Below are 15,036 nucleotides of genomic sequence, written 5' to 3'. Positions count from 1 at the left end.
GGGTCCGGTCGTGGGGCCTGAACTCTGGGCCTGGGCGCTGTCCCTCAGCTCTACAGCTCAAGGCTAGCACTCTACCACTTGAGCCACAGCGCCACTTTCCGGCTTTTTTCTTTTTTTGCTTATGTGGTGCTGAGGAATCGAACCCAGGGCCTCAGGTATGCAAGGCAAGCGCTCTACCACTGAGCCACCTTCCCAGCCCCCACTACCAGTCTTTCTACAAGAGTCATGTAACAACTCCCATCCATGCTGTCATTCTGGTGATGGACAGGCACTTTTCAATGATGTCATTTACATCTTTGCTTCTTCACACTCATGTGTCAAACAGCAGCACCACAGAGGCTGCTTAGAAAAGATTCTACATGGTCAGGATAAACCAAATCCTGGAAGGCTTTAAGAAAGCTTTAGCCGGGCACCAGTGGCTCACACCTGTCACCCTAGCTACTTAGGAGGCTAAAATCTGAAGATCACAGTTCAAAGCCAGCCTAGGCAGGAAAGTCTGCAAGACTCATCTCCAATTAACCAGCAAAAAGCTATAAATGAAGCTGTGGCTTAAGTGGTAAAGCACTAGTCTTGAGCAAAAAAAGCTCAGGGACAGCATGCCCAGGCCCCAAGTTCAAGCCCAGGACCTAGAAACACACCCACCCACCCACCCACTCACACAAGAAAAACATTGCTTTATTGCATTACAAACGAAACACACAAAGTAAACGTGTTTTAGATCACTGTTAATGACCTAACAACCAGAGGCTTACTTGATTAATATACAAACAAATGTGCATTCCTTAGGAACTTAAACTTTGATCTTTTTCTTTTTTGCCAGTCCTAGGGCTTGGACTCAGGGCCTGGGCACTGTCTCTCAGCTTCTTTTAATCAAGGCTAGCACTATACCACTTGAGCCACAGTGCCACTTTCTGGCTTTTTCTGTTTATGTGGTACTGAGGAATTGAACCTAGGGCTTCATGCATGCTAGGCAAGCACTCTACCACTAAGCCACATTCCCAGACCAAACTTTCATCCTTTAAATCTTGTTCATCAGGGCTGGGAAGGTGGCTCAGTGGTAGAGAGCTTGCCTTACATGCCTGAGGCCCTGGGTTCGATTCTTCAGCACCACATAAGCAAAAAGAAAAAAGTCGGAAGTGGCGCTGTGGCTCAAGTGGTAGAGCGCTAGCCTTGAGCTGAAGAGCTGAGGGACAGCGCCCAGGCCCATCAGGCCCCACAACCGGACCCAAAAAAAAAAAAAAATCTTGTTCATCACTAATTTTCTTAGCAAAATGAAGTACTTTAACTAAATAAAAAGGAGACAACTTTGGCCTAGGCAAATTTAGTACCAGCTCTAAACTAGTCAAACTGCTGATGGTGGAACTGTTGGCTTTAAAAGATAAAAGGAATCTGTTTTTTTAAATTTCATTTCATTTTGTGTTGGTATTGGGGCTTGAACTCAGAGCCTCTCATTCAGCTTTTACACATGGCTGATACTCTAACCACTTGAGTCTCACCTTCTCTTCTGGTATTTTGATTAATTGGAGATAAGAGTCTCACAGACATTTCTGCTGGGCTGTCTTCAACCCTTGATCCTCAGACCTCAGTCCCCTAATTAGCTGGGATTACAGGTGTAATCCACCAGCACCTGGCAGAGTGTCTAACTTAGTAACTGCTTTCGTCCTTCTCAACAATAGCAAATATAATATCTGAATATAAACTTCCTTTACTATGCAATCCTGATTCTTCATAGTGAGAATGGTCCTTTCTGCATAACTAGCCAGTGTCCAGGTTTGAGGCCTCCAGTCCTGTAACCATGCTCTCAGCAGGGAGCAGGTACCACAGGTATGGGCTGTGGGCACAGGTAGGGAGACAGCAGCCTAGCGGCACTGATATTAGCAGAGCACCGCTGAGGTCTAAATTACCCTGCATGAGGGTACCATGACCTTCTGGACCCCCTCACATGAGAGCTGGTTCAAATGGTCTAAATTGTCTCGACAAAATGTCTAGTTCAAAAGCACAATAAAAGAAACAGCCATAACAAATATGTGGGGCAGGAGGAACATATCTTTGGAAAGTCTGTGCCCTTCAAAACGTTCAGTATGCATGGCAGTTGATATGAATGGAATATATGAAAGTATTCAGTAACAATTTATATTGCAAGCTCCGCCCCCCAGTATACTGTGCTGTAAGAGCCCATGAAACACAGGTGACTACTATAACTAAAATATAAGCTACACTGTGGAGACTGAACTCTTGCCATAACTCATGTTTGCGGGGTGTGGCTCAAACCTGTAATTCCAGCTACTAGAATGTGGAGAGCAGGAGGATTACTGTTTGAAGCCTGCCCATGCAAACAAGGAGTCAATCTCAACCAATAAAAGCTGGGGGTGGTGTAGCTGGACTGTCATTCATGCTGTGAGGGAATAGTAAATAAGAGGATGGTGCTGCAGACTGACCTGGGCAAAATTTGAGACCCTATTAAAAAAAACAACAACAACAACAAAAAGCATGAAGAGGGAAGTGGCTGAAGTGATATGGCGCCATCTCCTGGTGAGGGGGATCTGTCAGGCCCTGAGTTCACACTTAGGTGTCAAACCTCTAGATTAGGACATGACAGGGAAAGGTCACTTGTTGTGTTTCTTGGGCCAACTTTAAAAACATGCTTATGTAGTTGTCACTAGTTAGTTTTCCCCAGATCTCCCCCATGTCCCCATCGTAGCCAGGCCAAGGACCCTGGGCTTGGAGGTCTAACTTCCGACATTTTCCCGCTCCTGAAGATCTACAACAGGGGACTCATTTTTCTGTCAGAGCACATCTGCAAAGTGGCATCAACATTTTCCCACTCTGAAATAAGATCTAGAGTAAGTGTAAGCTTTATCTGTTCAACAGCTAACTTTTTTGGGAGTGGGGTGGGGTGGGCGGTACTAAGGTTTGAACTTAGGGCCTTCTGTTTGCTCCACCACTGGAGCCAGGTCCCTCTCAGATCACTTTTGTTACCTGCCAGGGCAGGGCCTGCACACTCCCATCCTGACCTCCCCCATGCACCACCAGGCCAGAAACTTCTGTTGAGATGGGGGTCTCACCAACTTTTTGCCTGGCCTGGCCTTAAACTGTGATTCTCCCAACCTGACTTGCCAGTACAGCACCGGGTTCCAGGCCCTAACACTGGTGAGGCCTTTCTGGTTAGTGACAGAACACATGGTCACAGGCTCTAGGTCGGATATCTGTAACAAGCACTAAGATCCCTTTGTCTGAAAGTTCAACTTTGCTCCTAACGCTCCACTGCAAGGAAGTGGTTGAGCTACGGGGAAGGTTGTGTGTCCCTGAGCAGGGTTCTGTCTCAGCCCTGTTTCTCCTCACCACATATCTCTGAAGAATTCCATCTGCACACACACCGACTCCACCTTCACCTCGGACCCAGGCATATTGGTTTGTTTTTTTTTTTTTTTTGGTTGGTCGTGGGGCCTGAACTCTGGGCCTGGGCGCTGTCCTTCAGCTCTTTAGCTCAAAGCGAGTGCTCTACCACTTGAGCTACAAAGCCACTTCCGGTTTCCTGGTGGTTTATTGGAGATAGGAGTCTCACGGTCTCTCCTGCCCGGGCTGGCTTTGAACCAAGATCCTCAGCCTCCTGAGTAGCTAGGATTACAGGCGTGAGCCACCAGCGCCCGGCCCCAGGCATATTGTTAGCTAGGATTTCAGATACAGGCACCAAATCAACCCATCAGTCCCAGATGCCCCACACTCCTTGTGTGTCTGCCCCTCAGTCTTCACACGTCTCCAAACCCTTACACCCTCTGACTGCCACCAGTGAGTGTGGGCCTCACACAAGAGGTTCCAATGGGAACAGTGAGAGGCGGCTTCAGGTACCACCTGGAATAGCCTAGACTCAGCAGATGTGTCCACTGGTCCATTTCTCAACTCCAGCAGAGCCACAGATATCAGTGAAAAAATAAAACTGAACTTTTGAATGAAGTTGTGGGGTCTGAGGCTTCTGGAGAGCCCTCCCGGGAATGGCTGACATCACTCACTTTGTTTGACATCTGGGGACAGTGCTGCTCGGTCGTGTGGATCAGAGTTTGGTCCAAATCCACCATGAGTACTAGTTTTCTATTTCGATGCAATCGTTGCTGATCTTCTCTTCCCAGCTCTTCAGCTTGCTAAGGTTAGAGAGTAGAAAAGAAAAATAACAAAGTATGTAGTTTGGATCCAAACTAAAATAAAGACTAAGATAAACCAAAGATGTCACACATACATTCTGAACCAAGACCACCACGTGTGCAGCCCTGCGGCGGCTGACAGCACACAACGGAAATCTACAGCTGGCTTTGCACCCCAGTCAGTCCACACCCTGCTGACACCTGTGACATAGTAAGCAAGGGTCAGCTTGCTTACAGGTCCAAACCTGTTCAGGGCAGGCAGTCTGACTTGTGATAATTCTGTGATTTGTTTAACTATGCACTAATGAAAAGGAGGAAAAGTGGTTGAGTATATAAAATTTCAGCTGAATAATATGGAGGCCTCCCAAAATGCTGAAAAGCTAATCAAGAAAACAAGTTAGTCCAAAAGCTTTTGGACAACTGCAAACCACCTCCTAAGGGCAAGGCAAGGCGCCAGGACAGTCAGCTCAGAGTCCTCTAGGCAGGCAGCCTCTACACTGCCACTCACCTTGCAGAGTACAGCGAACCTTGGAGGTACCCCACAGCATCCCCGGCTCCGTCCTGAGAAGGAGCGCCTGCCCAACCCCCGCCAGAGGCCACAGTGGCCTGTGAAGTAAAGCACTCGAGAGTGTGCTCATGTTTTTCTTCTCACATCAACTGTCATTTACTTATTCATCTTCAAACTTCTGTTCTGATTGTGTTAGATAGAACTCTGTTACATTCACTCAGGAGTGTGTAGAAAAGCCAGTGGTGTTGTTATGACAGGGAAAATGGGGGAATTTTCTTTTCTTTCTAATCTCCAAACTTCCAGGTTTTATATACACACACAGAGACACACACAGAGACACACAGAGAGAGAGACACACACACACACACACATATGTACACACACACACCCTCTTAAAAGGTAATTTGGAAAAACCAGAATCATGGCATTCTATCCTATTAAAAAAAACAGACGGAAGTTGATAGATACATCATATAAAAACAAACCTAATACAATCCTAACAACGGAAAACATTCTACTGATTTACAAAAAAACCTACAACCTGGGGCTGAGAAGGTGGCTCAGTGGTACAGTGCTTGCCTTGCATGCATGAGGTCCTGGGGTTTGATTCCTCAGTACCACATAAGTAGAAAAAGCCAGAAGTGGTGCTGTGGCTCAAGGGGTAGAGTGCTAGCCTTGAGCTGAAGAGCTGAGGGACAGAGTCCGGGCCTAGAGTTCAGGCCCCACAACTGACAAAAACAAAACAACAACAACAAATAAACACAATCCTGAAACAGTCTTATAACTCAGACAAAATACTACTTATCATGCAACTCTGTTGCTGGTTGGTAAAGGATGGTTTTGGCTCTTTCTGGGCTGTCCCTCCCCAGCTGATCTGACCTATGCAAATCCCAGTTGTCAGGGTGAGTTTCAAACCGTGAGCTCTGAGTGCTGTTTCTCAGATGGTCCTCCCTCCTGGCCCTGCAGAGGGCCTGCTGCTCCCTCACTCTGGTGGTGACACTGCAGATGATGCTTAGGCCCCTCCCTCCCGGCCTCCAGCAGGCTGAGCCACTGCCTTCCCATGAGCACCCAGGACACTGGCAGCTCCCAGTCATTTCGAGAGCACCAGCACTCTCATCCCCTGTCAGTCCCCATCTTCAGCATGAGCCCCTGTCAGCCTGCCTGCTCTGCATATGGACTCTGGGGACCCGGCTCAGTTCACATCACTTCCAGGAGGGGCACTGTCACCATTCAATCCAGGAGCAGGAGGCAGATTTATGAAGGAAAAAGGAAAAGAGGAGCCAGTCTGGACTTCAAGTTTTCAGGGAGGCAGCACTCCACATGAATTGCCCTCAGACCAGAGTTGTTTCTAGGCAGGAACAATGGTAGCCCCCTTACAGAGGCCAGTGTCCAGCTGCCTACTTACCTCAGAGCTCACCATGAGCTCCGGCACACTGTGGACCATGGACACTGTCGCTGTGGACAGAGGCATCTGTTGCTTTCCATTCTTACTCTGCAGCCTTTGAAAGCAGAAGAACATCTGGTTAACGTATACAGGAGGCATGCCTAATTCTGAGGACAGGCTTCCAGCTGGGCTGGACATAACACTTATGGCTAGCTTAGCACAGAATTCTCTCCTGTCGGGAGCCATAGAATGTTCTCCACAGAGCTGGGCGCTGGTGGTTCACTCCTGTAATCCTAACTCAGGAGACTGAGATCTGAGGATCACGATTCAAAGCCAGCCTGGGCAGGAAAGCCTGTGAGACTCCTATCTCCAGTAAACCACCAGAAAACTGGAAGTGGTGCTGTGGCTCAAATGATAGAGCACTTGCCTTGAGCTGAAGAGCGCAGGGACAGCGCCCAGGTCCAGAGTTCAAGACCCACAACGGGGTGGGGGGGGGAGGGAGAAGGGGGGGAATGTTCTGCACAGCCTGAAAACAGTCAGGACAGGTCAGCTCACTGAGCTCAGGTCATACACTTAACCTGAGTGTCAAATCCCTGACACCTTCACAGAGGGGGATGAGCACAAATCTCAGCCCTCTGCACTCTCCTGCCACACCTGAGCAGAGAATTCAGCGTTACAGCAGGCTTCCAGAAATGAAGGAATAAAAAGTGAACCTCTAGAGCTGGGGGGCCAATGGCTCATGCCTGTAATCCTAGCTATTTAGGAGGCTGAGATCTAAGGATCATGAGTCAAAGCCAGCCCAGGCAGGAACGTCCATGAGACTCTTATCTCCAATTAACTGCCAAGAAAAAAAAAAAAGCTGGACACGGTACAGCTCAGGGGCAGAGCCCAGGTCCCCTAGCCCCAGACCTGGCAAACACAAACGTGCACACACACACACACACACACGAACACTGGCCTGAGAAGTGACCAGGGGCTCAGGTCTGCTCTCTCAGCATAGGGCAGCTGCCTCTGGACTGCAGTACACCCTGCCAGAGCCGAAGGCAGTGCCTGCCTAGAGGTACTTACTGGGTTAGGTCTTGGCCGCACTCAGCACACAGGCCCTTCATGACAACAGGGTGGCTACATCCTTCCAGTCTCACCAGAAGTGCCCTAAAAGTAAGAGATGAAGGCAATTACAAAGGGGTGAACAGTTTAAACATCTTCTGGTGTGTTACAGTGTGAGAGGGCACCCAGCCTGGAACTGTGCCAGTTCTAGTTAATTCTGGCTCAGCTCTAGATATTTCCTCACAGCTCTTTGCTCACAGAAAACCAAACTTCTGCTTCATAGAAGAGTTGAAAAAATTAAAGATGTAACATAAAACAGCCTCAAAATACTTAAATTATACATGTGATGCTCTTGGACTTGTAGCAAAGAGTTTAATTTTTTTCTTGTGGAACTATTGTACTATTCCTAATTCCTAACATTCCTTGTTTTGAGACAAGGCCTTACAACATAGTCTGCCTCAGCCTCCCAAGTGCTACAACTACAGATCCACACCCAGTTTCCTACTTTCCTTCTTATAGCCCAACACTAGTCATCTGGAGGAGGCCTAGGAAGGAGGGTTACTGGGAATAATCACACAGCTGCAGAGTCAGGGAATACTGGCTTGTGTCCGAGTCCTGGTTCTACAGGCAGAGATCCCCTATGTACAGGAGAGCCTATCAGGGCTATGTTCCCCATGGCAGGTTAACACAAAGCCTCCAGAAACGTGGTGTGTTCCATTGGCCAGGGCTGTCCCTGCCCTGCTCTGCACACTCCAGTGCTCTGCTTCACACATGTAGTCTACCTCTGGTAAAGACTTCCCCAAGACCTGACCTATCACACTGCAGCCACTGTTAGAGGGTAAGACTCACAAAATACTCGGAAGAGAGTAGAACAAAAGGTGGCATGGTGGGAACAAGGCAGAGCCCTTCTCCCCCACACCAACAGAACAGAAGAAAAAGGGCCAAGAAGCACAGCCCCCCATCTGGCCACCCTGTGAATAAGGTCTGGAGAGGAATACACATCAATTGTGCAAATGTGCCAAACGGATGCGACAGCAATTCAATGAAGAAAGAACACCTTTCCCACGAGTGAGAGGGTATAGTCAAGGGAGACACTAAAGGCCTATGACGCAAACCTTTCCTGAAAAATCACTGGATTATAGAATGGATTTTTATGTAAAAGTATGTACTTAAAAAGATAAAAAGGACAATACCTTTGGGATCTTGGCCTAGGTAGAATTCTTACACTACACACTAAAAACCCGATCTTTCAAGGATGAAGCTGATAAATTGTACTGCATCTGAATCAAAAATTTGCTCTGGAAAGTTTGCAAGGATGAAGATAAGCCAGACTGGGAGATCTGTGCAAACCACAGTTCCAACAAAGAACTGGTATGTGGTATGAAGAATGACTGCAAGTTACAGTATGTTCACAAATAAAATAAAATTAAAAAACTATGAAAAAAAAAAAGAATGACTGCAAGCAACAGGTCAGCCCAAGCAATCCAATTAGGACATGAGTGTTAAATGAGCAGATGCATCAACACGGAAGCACACGGAAGTGCTTACCAACGCTGGTCACCAAGACAGGCACCCAGACGGCCAGGTGCTGTGGTGCGCGTGAGCTCACCTTCAATGCCAAGTGGGATGCTGAATGGCTCAGCTGCTAGGAAAGATCTGTCGGATCCAACTCCTTAGTGATCTGTAGATTCAGAGCCCCACTGAAGGCTCCTTCTGTACTGGTAAGAAGAGAGGTCTGGACAGGCAGAGCAGCACTGGCACCAAGCGTCCTTCCCAAGGCTGTCAATCTACCGTAGCCTGCGTGAACGCCGCTCTGTACTGGGGCACACGCCAGCAGCACATGCAAAATCAGAGAGCCATCACACACACTCAAAGTCCACATTGCTAGCCTAGGTCTCCTGCCTTTCCATATGAACTTCAGGATCTGCAAACACACCTGCTGAACTCTGCCTGAGGGTGGTCATCAGCATCTCCCAGGCTCCCACACAAGCCACCCTGGCCACATGTGTGCCACATGTGGGCTCCTCCAAACCTGCCAGCTTGTGCTGGGCTGGCACGAGGTCAGACTCACAGACTCACTTTACTCATGTAAAGTCCACCTGTGAGCATCCTCTGTCTGCCCCAGAGGGCAGGAGTAGAATCACGTGTGAGGTCTGCTTCAAGGACAAGACTACGTGGACACATGTAGTGAGCTAGCCAGGCCTTCACCAGAGCACAAGCCAGATACCAAGCTGTGGTCACACTTCCTCTCTACACATCCTGCTCCCTCTGGCAACGAACGCAGCTTCAGAAATTGGTACAACAGCTCATGTGCAAGGCTCACAGGCCACTTGAACGTGAGTCAAGTGGGAAACCAATGCAGAAGGGTTCTTCTGCATGTGAAGCAGCTCTGGGTCTTCACAACAAGGAGGAAGAAGGCTAGGGAAGAGATGAAAGCGGCAGAAGCAAGGCTGTGTGGCCAGAATGAAGTCCTGGTATGTGCAGCAAGCTGTCTGTCTTGAGCTTTCTGCAATGAGAACCTTCTGATATCTTTCCTAATGACTGTGTAAAAGCCAAAGATATTGCCCATCTTGTTCTATAGTATCTATAATCTTGCTTCCCTGGAACACATGACAGTGTCTGTAGACACTTCTGGATGTCACACAAGGGGAAGTCAAGGTGGCTGCTTAGCGTCCCACCAGCCACACTCTATCTGTAACGTAGTCACCAGGCCAGAATATCCCATATGCCCCGGCTGGAAACTGTCCCAAAACAGGAGAGGAAGATGGCATGCCAGTGTGTCAGCTGTCCCCGTGGATCGCCAGGTAACGCACCAGAGCACTCCTCCTATATTCTGGAGATAGCTGTCTCCTATGGTGACATCAGTCAGCCAGGAAATTGGGACTCTGCTGTGATGTTCTTGGGGAAGAGCCTGAGGATCACGTCCACGAGTGTTCCTCCAGAAGCAGGCCCCCTGCAGGGCCCTGTGTGCAGTGTTATTTAAGGAGCTCACAGAGCAGAACTCCTGGCCGCCCACATCACTCACCCAATTCCTGGATTCCCTATTCTCCTTGAAAAGGGTTACGGAGATACCTTCCACTTGTGAGGTTGAGAAGACAAAAATCTGTATTCATAAAACACTGAAATAGGTAAAAGTTACTTATTAAGTTTAAGCTCAACTTCAAGTGACCTCATGAAGCCGTGCCCCTATCACCTGGCTCCTTGAAGGACTCACCACAGAAAACTCCTAAATGCTCCTGATGTCCACACCCACACAAGACCCACATCTTCTTGGACCTAGGCAAGATGGTAGCACAGGATCAGCTAGTTTACTCAGAAAGAAGCAAGACAAAACACCATAATCCAATGAGTAGCCCACCAAACCTAAAGTCCAAACAAAATTTAGACAGATAAAATAAATAGAATCTGGATAGAGAAGTAAACCATGAACGTTGCAGTCTCCCGTCTCAGTAGAAATGGCGATTAAAAACGTAACACTCCTGGGTGTTATCAAATGCTTGTAATGGCAGCATTCAGGAGGCTGAAGCAGGAGGGTTCAGTTCAAGGGCAGCCTGGGATACACGAGATTCCCTCTCAAAATAACAGCATCTCCATCAACAGGGCAGGACAATTTCCCAGTCTAAGACTCAATACCAAGTTCTTGACAAGCCTCTGCGGAAGGTCAAGCAAAATCCACACGTTGCCCACGTTCACTCACCAAGCACCCTAAGTCCCGACATGTGGGGTTTCTGGAGCCTGGGGAGAAGCAGGAGAGTCCTGGCCTGGGCCGGCACCCAGAAACTCAAAGACAGGTACCACTCCATGACATAAGCTTGAAAAACCTCACAGATACAGCCCTGCCAACAACTGTGAAGAGGCAGGGGTCAAAGTTCAGTGAGGATGTAAGGTATTTACAAATTAACACTCTGTCAGGAACCTGGCAGGTGTGATCATCCAGAGCCACAGAAGTGGAGGTGGACTGAGTCACAAGCCTTCTGAAAGGATCTTGCTACTCTACGTCTGTCTGCTCACCTGCCCACCCAAGGAACACTGCCAATAAGGAGGAAAGGAAACATGGAAGAACTGACTCATGAACTACAACAGAAAGCAACCTGGGGGAGGGTTTGCTTTTGCTCAAGTGAAACCAGGGAAGTCTGCAGACCAGAAAATACATAGGTGTGGATGTTAATTCCAGATCTTGGTGACTGCACAATGGCACTATAAGCCAATAGTTTTGGTTTTGGAAAACTGATGTATAATGTCACTTTCTCTGAAGTGACATTGTGCTGTAATTTCATGTCAAACTCTTCAGACAAAAGTGATGTAAGGAAAGGTAAGACAAAGAAAGCAATGCTAAGACTAGGTTAGCTGGGTAAAGCTTATATAGGAATTTTTCATATTGTTCTTGCAACTTTTCTCTCAAAAGTAGTCTGAAACTACTTTTTGTCACCGTGACAAAATATCCTAGCAAGTCAACCTAAAGGGAGTTTTTGTTGTTTTGTCGGTCATGGGGCTTGAACTCTGGGCCTGGGCGCTGTCCCTCAGCTCTTCAGCTCAAGGCGAGCTCTACCACTTGAGCTACAGCGCCACTTGCAGTTTTCTGGTGGTTTATTGGAGATAAGAGTCTCACGGTCTTTCCTGCCCAGGCTGGCTTGGAACTGTGATCCTCAGATCTCAGCCTCCTGAGTAGCTAGGATTATAAGGCCTGAGCCACCAGCGCCTGGCAGGGAGTTGTTTTTTGGGGGGAGTCAGTCATGGTTGCTGAACCCTGGGCCTGAGCGCTATTCCTCAACTTGAGCCACAGTACCACTTCTGGCTTATGTGGTGCCGAGGAATCGAACCCAGGACCTCATGCATGTAAGGCAAACACTCTACCACTGAACCACCTTCCCAGCCCATCAAGGGACACTTCTGACTTACAGTTCTATGTTCCATGGTTGCGTGCCCCCTTGTGGGGTTCTGTGGTAAGGCAGAACATCAAGGCAGAAAGAAAGTACGGGAGATCAGGGTCTGGGTGAAGGTGCAGCTGGCATTATGTCTGGCCGCGCAGGTGACAGAAAGTCCCTGGAGTAGCCCAAGAAGCAGGCCAAGGAGATGGATGAAGAAGACAAGGTCTTCAAGCAGAAACAGAAAGAGGAGCAGAAGAAACTTGAATAACTGAAAGTGACGGCTGCGGGGAAGGGAGCCCCGGCCACAGGTAGAATTAAGAAGTCTGGCAAAAAGTAAGCTGTTCCTTGTTCCTGAGATGACGGTGAACCTGAATCCCATTCCCATTCAACATCTGGACTTCCTGTCCTAACACCTCTGCCACCTACAGGTAGAATGAAGTTTTGTCTAGGACTCTGAAGATGAAGAACCTTAAAAAAAAAAATCCTACAGTGGCTCAGTCTCTAGTTTGTCGGCCATTTCTACTTCAGCTGTAAATTTCAAGTAAACACAGCCTAGATTCCTGCTAGAGTCTGCTCTTTGTCCTATTCTTGCGTTTTGTATCATCTTGAAATTAAACCAACGCATTTGAAAAAGAAAATACGAGAGAAAGCACTGGAGCAGAGCTGCGGGCCTGGTGATGCCCCAGAAGCAGAGAAAGCAGTGACAAGAATGTGCACACCCTCCTCAGTGACTTCCTTCCTCCATCACTCCCCTTTCTAACAGCCAGATTAATCAGTCCAGATTAATCAACTAATTGTGGATTAATCTACTGAATTTAGCCCACTCATATGACCCAACCATTTCTCAATATATTGTACCACTAGCTGAGCACTGACTCAGTCCGCAACACTTAATTGTTTTTTGGAGGACGGGTCCTATCCAAATCCTAACAGTGGCCAAAAAACCTGAGGACAGTGTACTTGCCCTGAATGTACCTAACTACAGGTACAGAGCGCTTCAGGGAACTGCCCAACTTGCAGCCAGAGCTAGGCTCTCACAGTGCCAGCCCCTGCTCAGGAGGCACAGGACTAGGATCAAGCTGAATTTCCTAGAGAGGTCAGGCTCTGGCAGAGGCTGAACTGTAAAGAACAAAGTAAAACATCTGGAGAAACACAGATTCCAATTCCCAATAGACTCAGAGAAATCTACAGACGGAAAGCTCTAAAATCGAACACCTTCCTGTGAGCTGTCTTATGTTCCGCCGGCCCTACGGCCCTCTGCTACAGAAAGAGACCTATGAAGACACGGACCTCAGAATTTTAACCATCACTGTAAACACCTAGGCTTCACAAAGCTTTATCACTATGGCAAAGCTGCTACGTGCTACCGGTGGGAAACTCTTTTACTGCCTAGGGCCATACAAAAGTATCAATATGATAGAGACAGACAGGCCTCTGGAAACTGATGAAAAGCAAACATATCTGTTATGTACTAAATGACATCCAGGGCTTAAACAGCAGTGGGCTTAGTGTTCCTTGCCTCCGACAGGCAGAAGTATCTTTAAAGACTTTCAACAGATTCATGACACTTTAAATTTTGAATAATGGTAATTATTAAAATATAATCAATGTTGGTGTACTATTTTTAAATTCACACATACATAATCGATTCATTCATTCCTCCATACCAATGTTGGATGAATTCACTAACTCACTTTAAAACTAACTTGAAAGAATATAAGGGTACTGACGTAAGTCTGATAATGCACATACAACTCAAACCTATGTACCATTTTTAGGCAGACGTGCTTCAAAGACTATCTGGTTCAATGTCAATTCCCCCCCCCCCCTTCTGTTGTCTGTGCCAGTGCTGGGGCTGAACTGAGGGCCCCTGCTCTCATGACTTTCTAGCCTAAGGCTGGTACTCAACTACAGAGCCACACTTGGCAGTCTGGCTGTTAGCTGGTTAACTGGAGATAAGAGTCTTTTGGCTGGCCTCAAACTCTGATCTTCAGATTCAGCCTTCAAGAATCTTTTTATTTTGTGCTGGTCCTGGAGCTTGAACCAAGGGCCAGGGCACTGTCCCTGAGCTTCTTTCCACAAGGCTAATGCTCTACTACTTGAGCTCACAGCTCCACAGACTTTGCTGCCTGGGCTGGCTTCCATCCATGATTCTCAGATCTCAGACTCCTGAGTAGCCAGCATTACAGGTATGAGTCACTAGCACCCAGCTCAAAGTCCTTTTATTTAAGATTAAATTAGCAGCCTGATACAAATGGCTCAAGCCTATAATCCTAACTACACGAAAGGCTGAGATCTGAAAGATCACAATCGGTGAATATGTCCTGCTGAATACAGCAGTGGAAAGCCTGGAGTGGTGGTTCATGTCTGTAAAGGCTGGGGTAGGAAGATGTAGAGTACAAGGTCAGCCTGGTTGACGCGGTAAACTCAAGGCCAACTTGAGTTGTACTAATCAAGACCCTGTCTCAAAGCCGAACAACAACAACAGAAAACTCCATCAACTGAACTTAATGAGTTCAATTAAACAATAGGACAATTCTCTTAGTTCCAGATATGAATGTCTTTTTAACAGAGTAATCTTTTAAACAGTACAGATGTGAATAGGGAAGAATATAATCATTAACTAAGAGTCTACTAATTTACCAAGTCTTGATATTAGGATGAAAACAATTTCTTATTGCCAAAGCAAGACTTCTGTAGTTAATTATTTTAATGCACAGAGGAAATGTATTCAGAACTTTAAATGCCTCAATACCTAACTTTAGAACTTTGAACAAGGGAGCTACTCTTAGAATGTATTCCATTATGAGTGAGTTGTACAGTTTCTCTCATTTGGTTCATAAATCTACTGAATGATTTCCTTGCTTTCTTTTGGCAGACCTAGGGATTGAACTCAGGGTCTCATGCTACCAAGGCAGGTACCCTCACACTTGAGAGATGTTCCCAGTCCCTTTTTACCTTGGTTATTTTATAGTAGGGTCTCACTGACCTATTTGTGCTTCCCTGTGTCAGGGAGGACAGGCATCACCACAGCGCCCAGCCAACGTGCTTCCCTGTGTCAGGGAGGACAGGCATCACCACAGCGCCCAG

The 15,036-nt window shown here is 47.3% G+C and overlaps 1 protein-coding gene across 7 annotated transcripts in view; it reads right to left on the bottom strand.

Annotated features, from left to right (window-relative positions):
* Positions 1-10,868, bottom strand: part of Ctdp1 (CTD (carboxy-terminal domain, RNA polymerase II, polypeptide A) phosphatase, subunit 1) — a 68,011-nt gene extending 57,143 nt beyond the window's left edge. For 6 of the 7 annotated variants that reach the window (XM_013026136.1, XM_013026141.1, XM_013026140.1 and 3 more), the window contains exons 1-4: positions 10,776-10,868; positions 7,100-7,183; positions 6,053-6,146; positions 4,011-4,139 (exon numbers count right to left, since the gene is read on the bottom strand). In XM_013026136.1, the coding sequence (XP_012881590.1) occupies positions 4,011-4,139; positions 6,053-6,146; positions 7,100-7,140 (264 nt within the window). In that variant the 5' untranslated portion in view covers positions 7,141-7,183; positions 10,776-10,868. Of the gene's footprint in view, positions 1-4,010; positions 4,140-6,052; positions 6,147-7,099; positions 7,184-8,687; positions 8,763-10,775 lie in introns of those variants that run through there. The other variant, XM_013026135.1, reaches the window with a different exon arrangement.
* Positions 10,869-15,036: the final 4,168 nt, after the last annotated feature.

The sequence above is a fragment of the Dipodomys ordii genome, unplaced genomic scaffold, assembly GCF_000151885.1.
Source record: "Dipodomys ordii isolate 6190 unplaced genomic scaffold, Dord_2.0 Scaffold91, whole genome shotgun sequence".
Lineage (NCBI taxonomy): Eukaryota > Metazoa > Chordata > Mammalia > Rodentia > Heteromyidae > Dipodomys > Dipodomys ordii.
The sequence above is the reverse complement of the archived record's forward strand: the minus strand, read 5'-3'. Positions and strand labels throughout refer to the sequence as shown.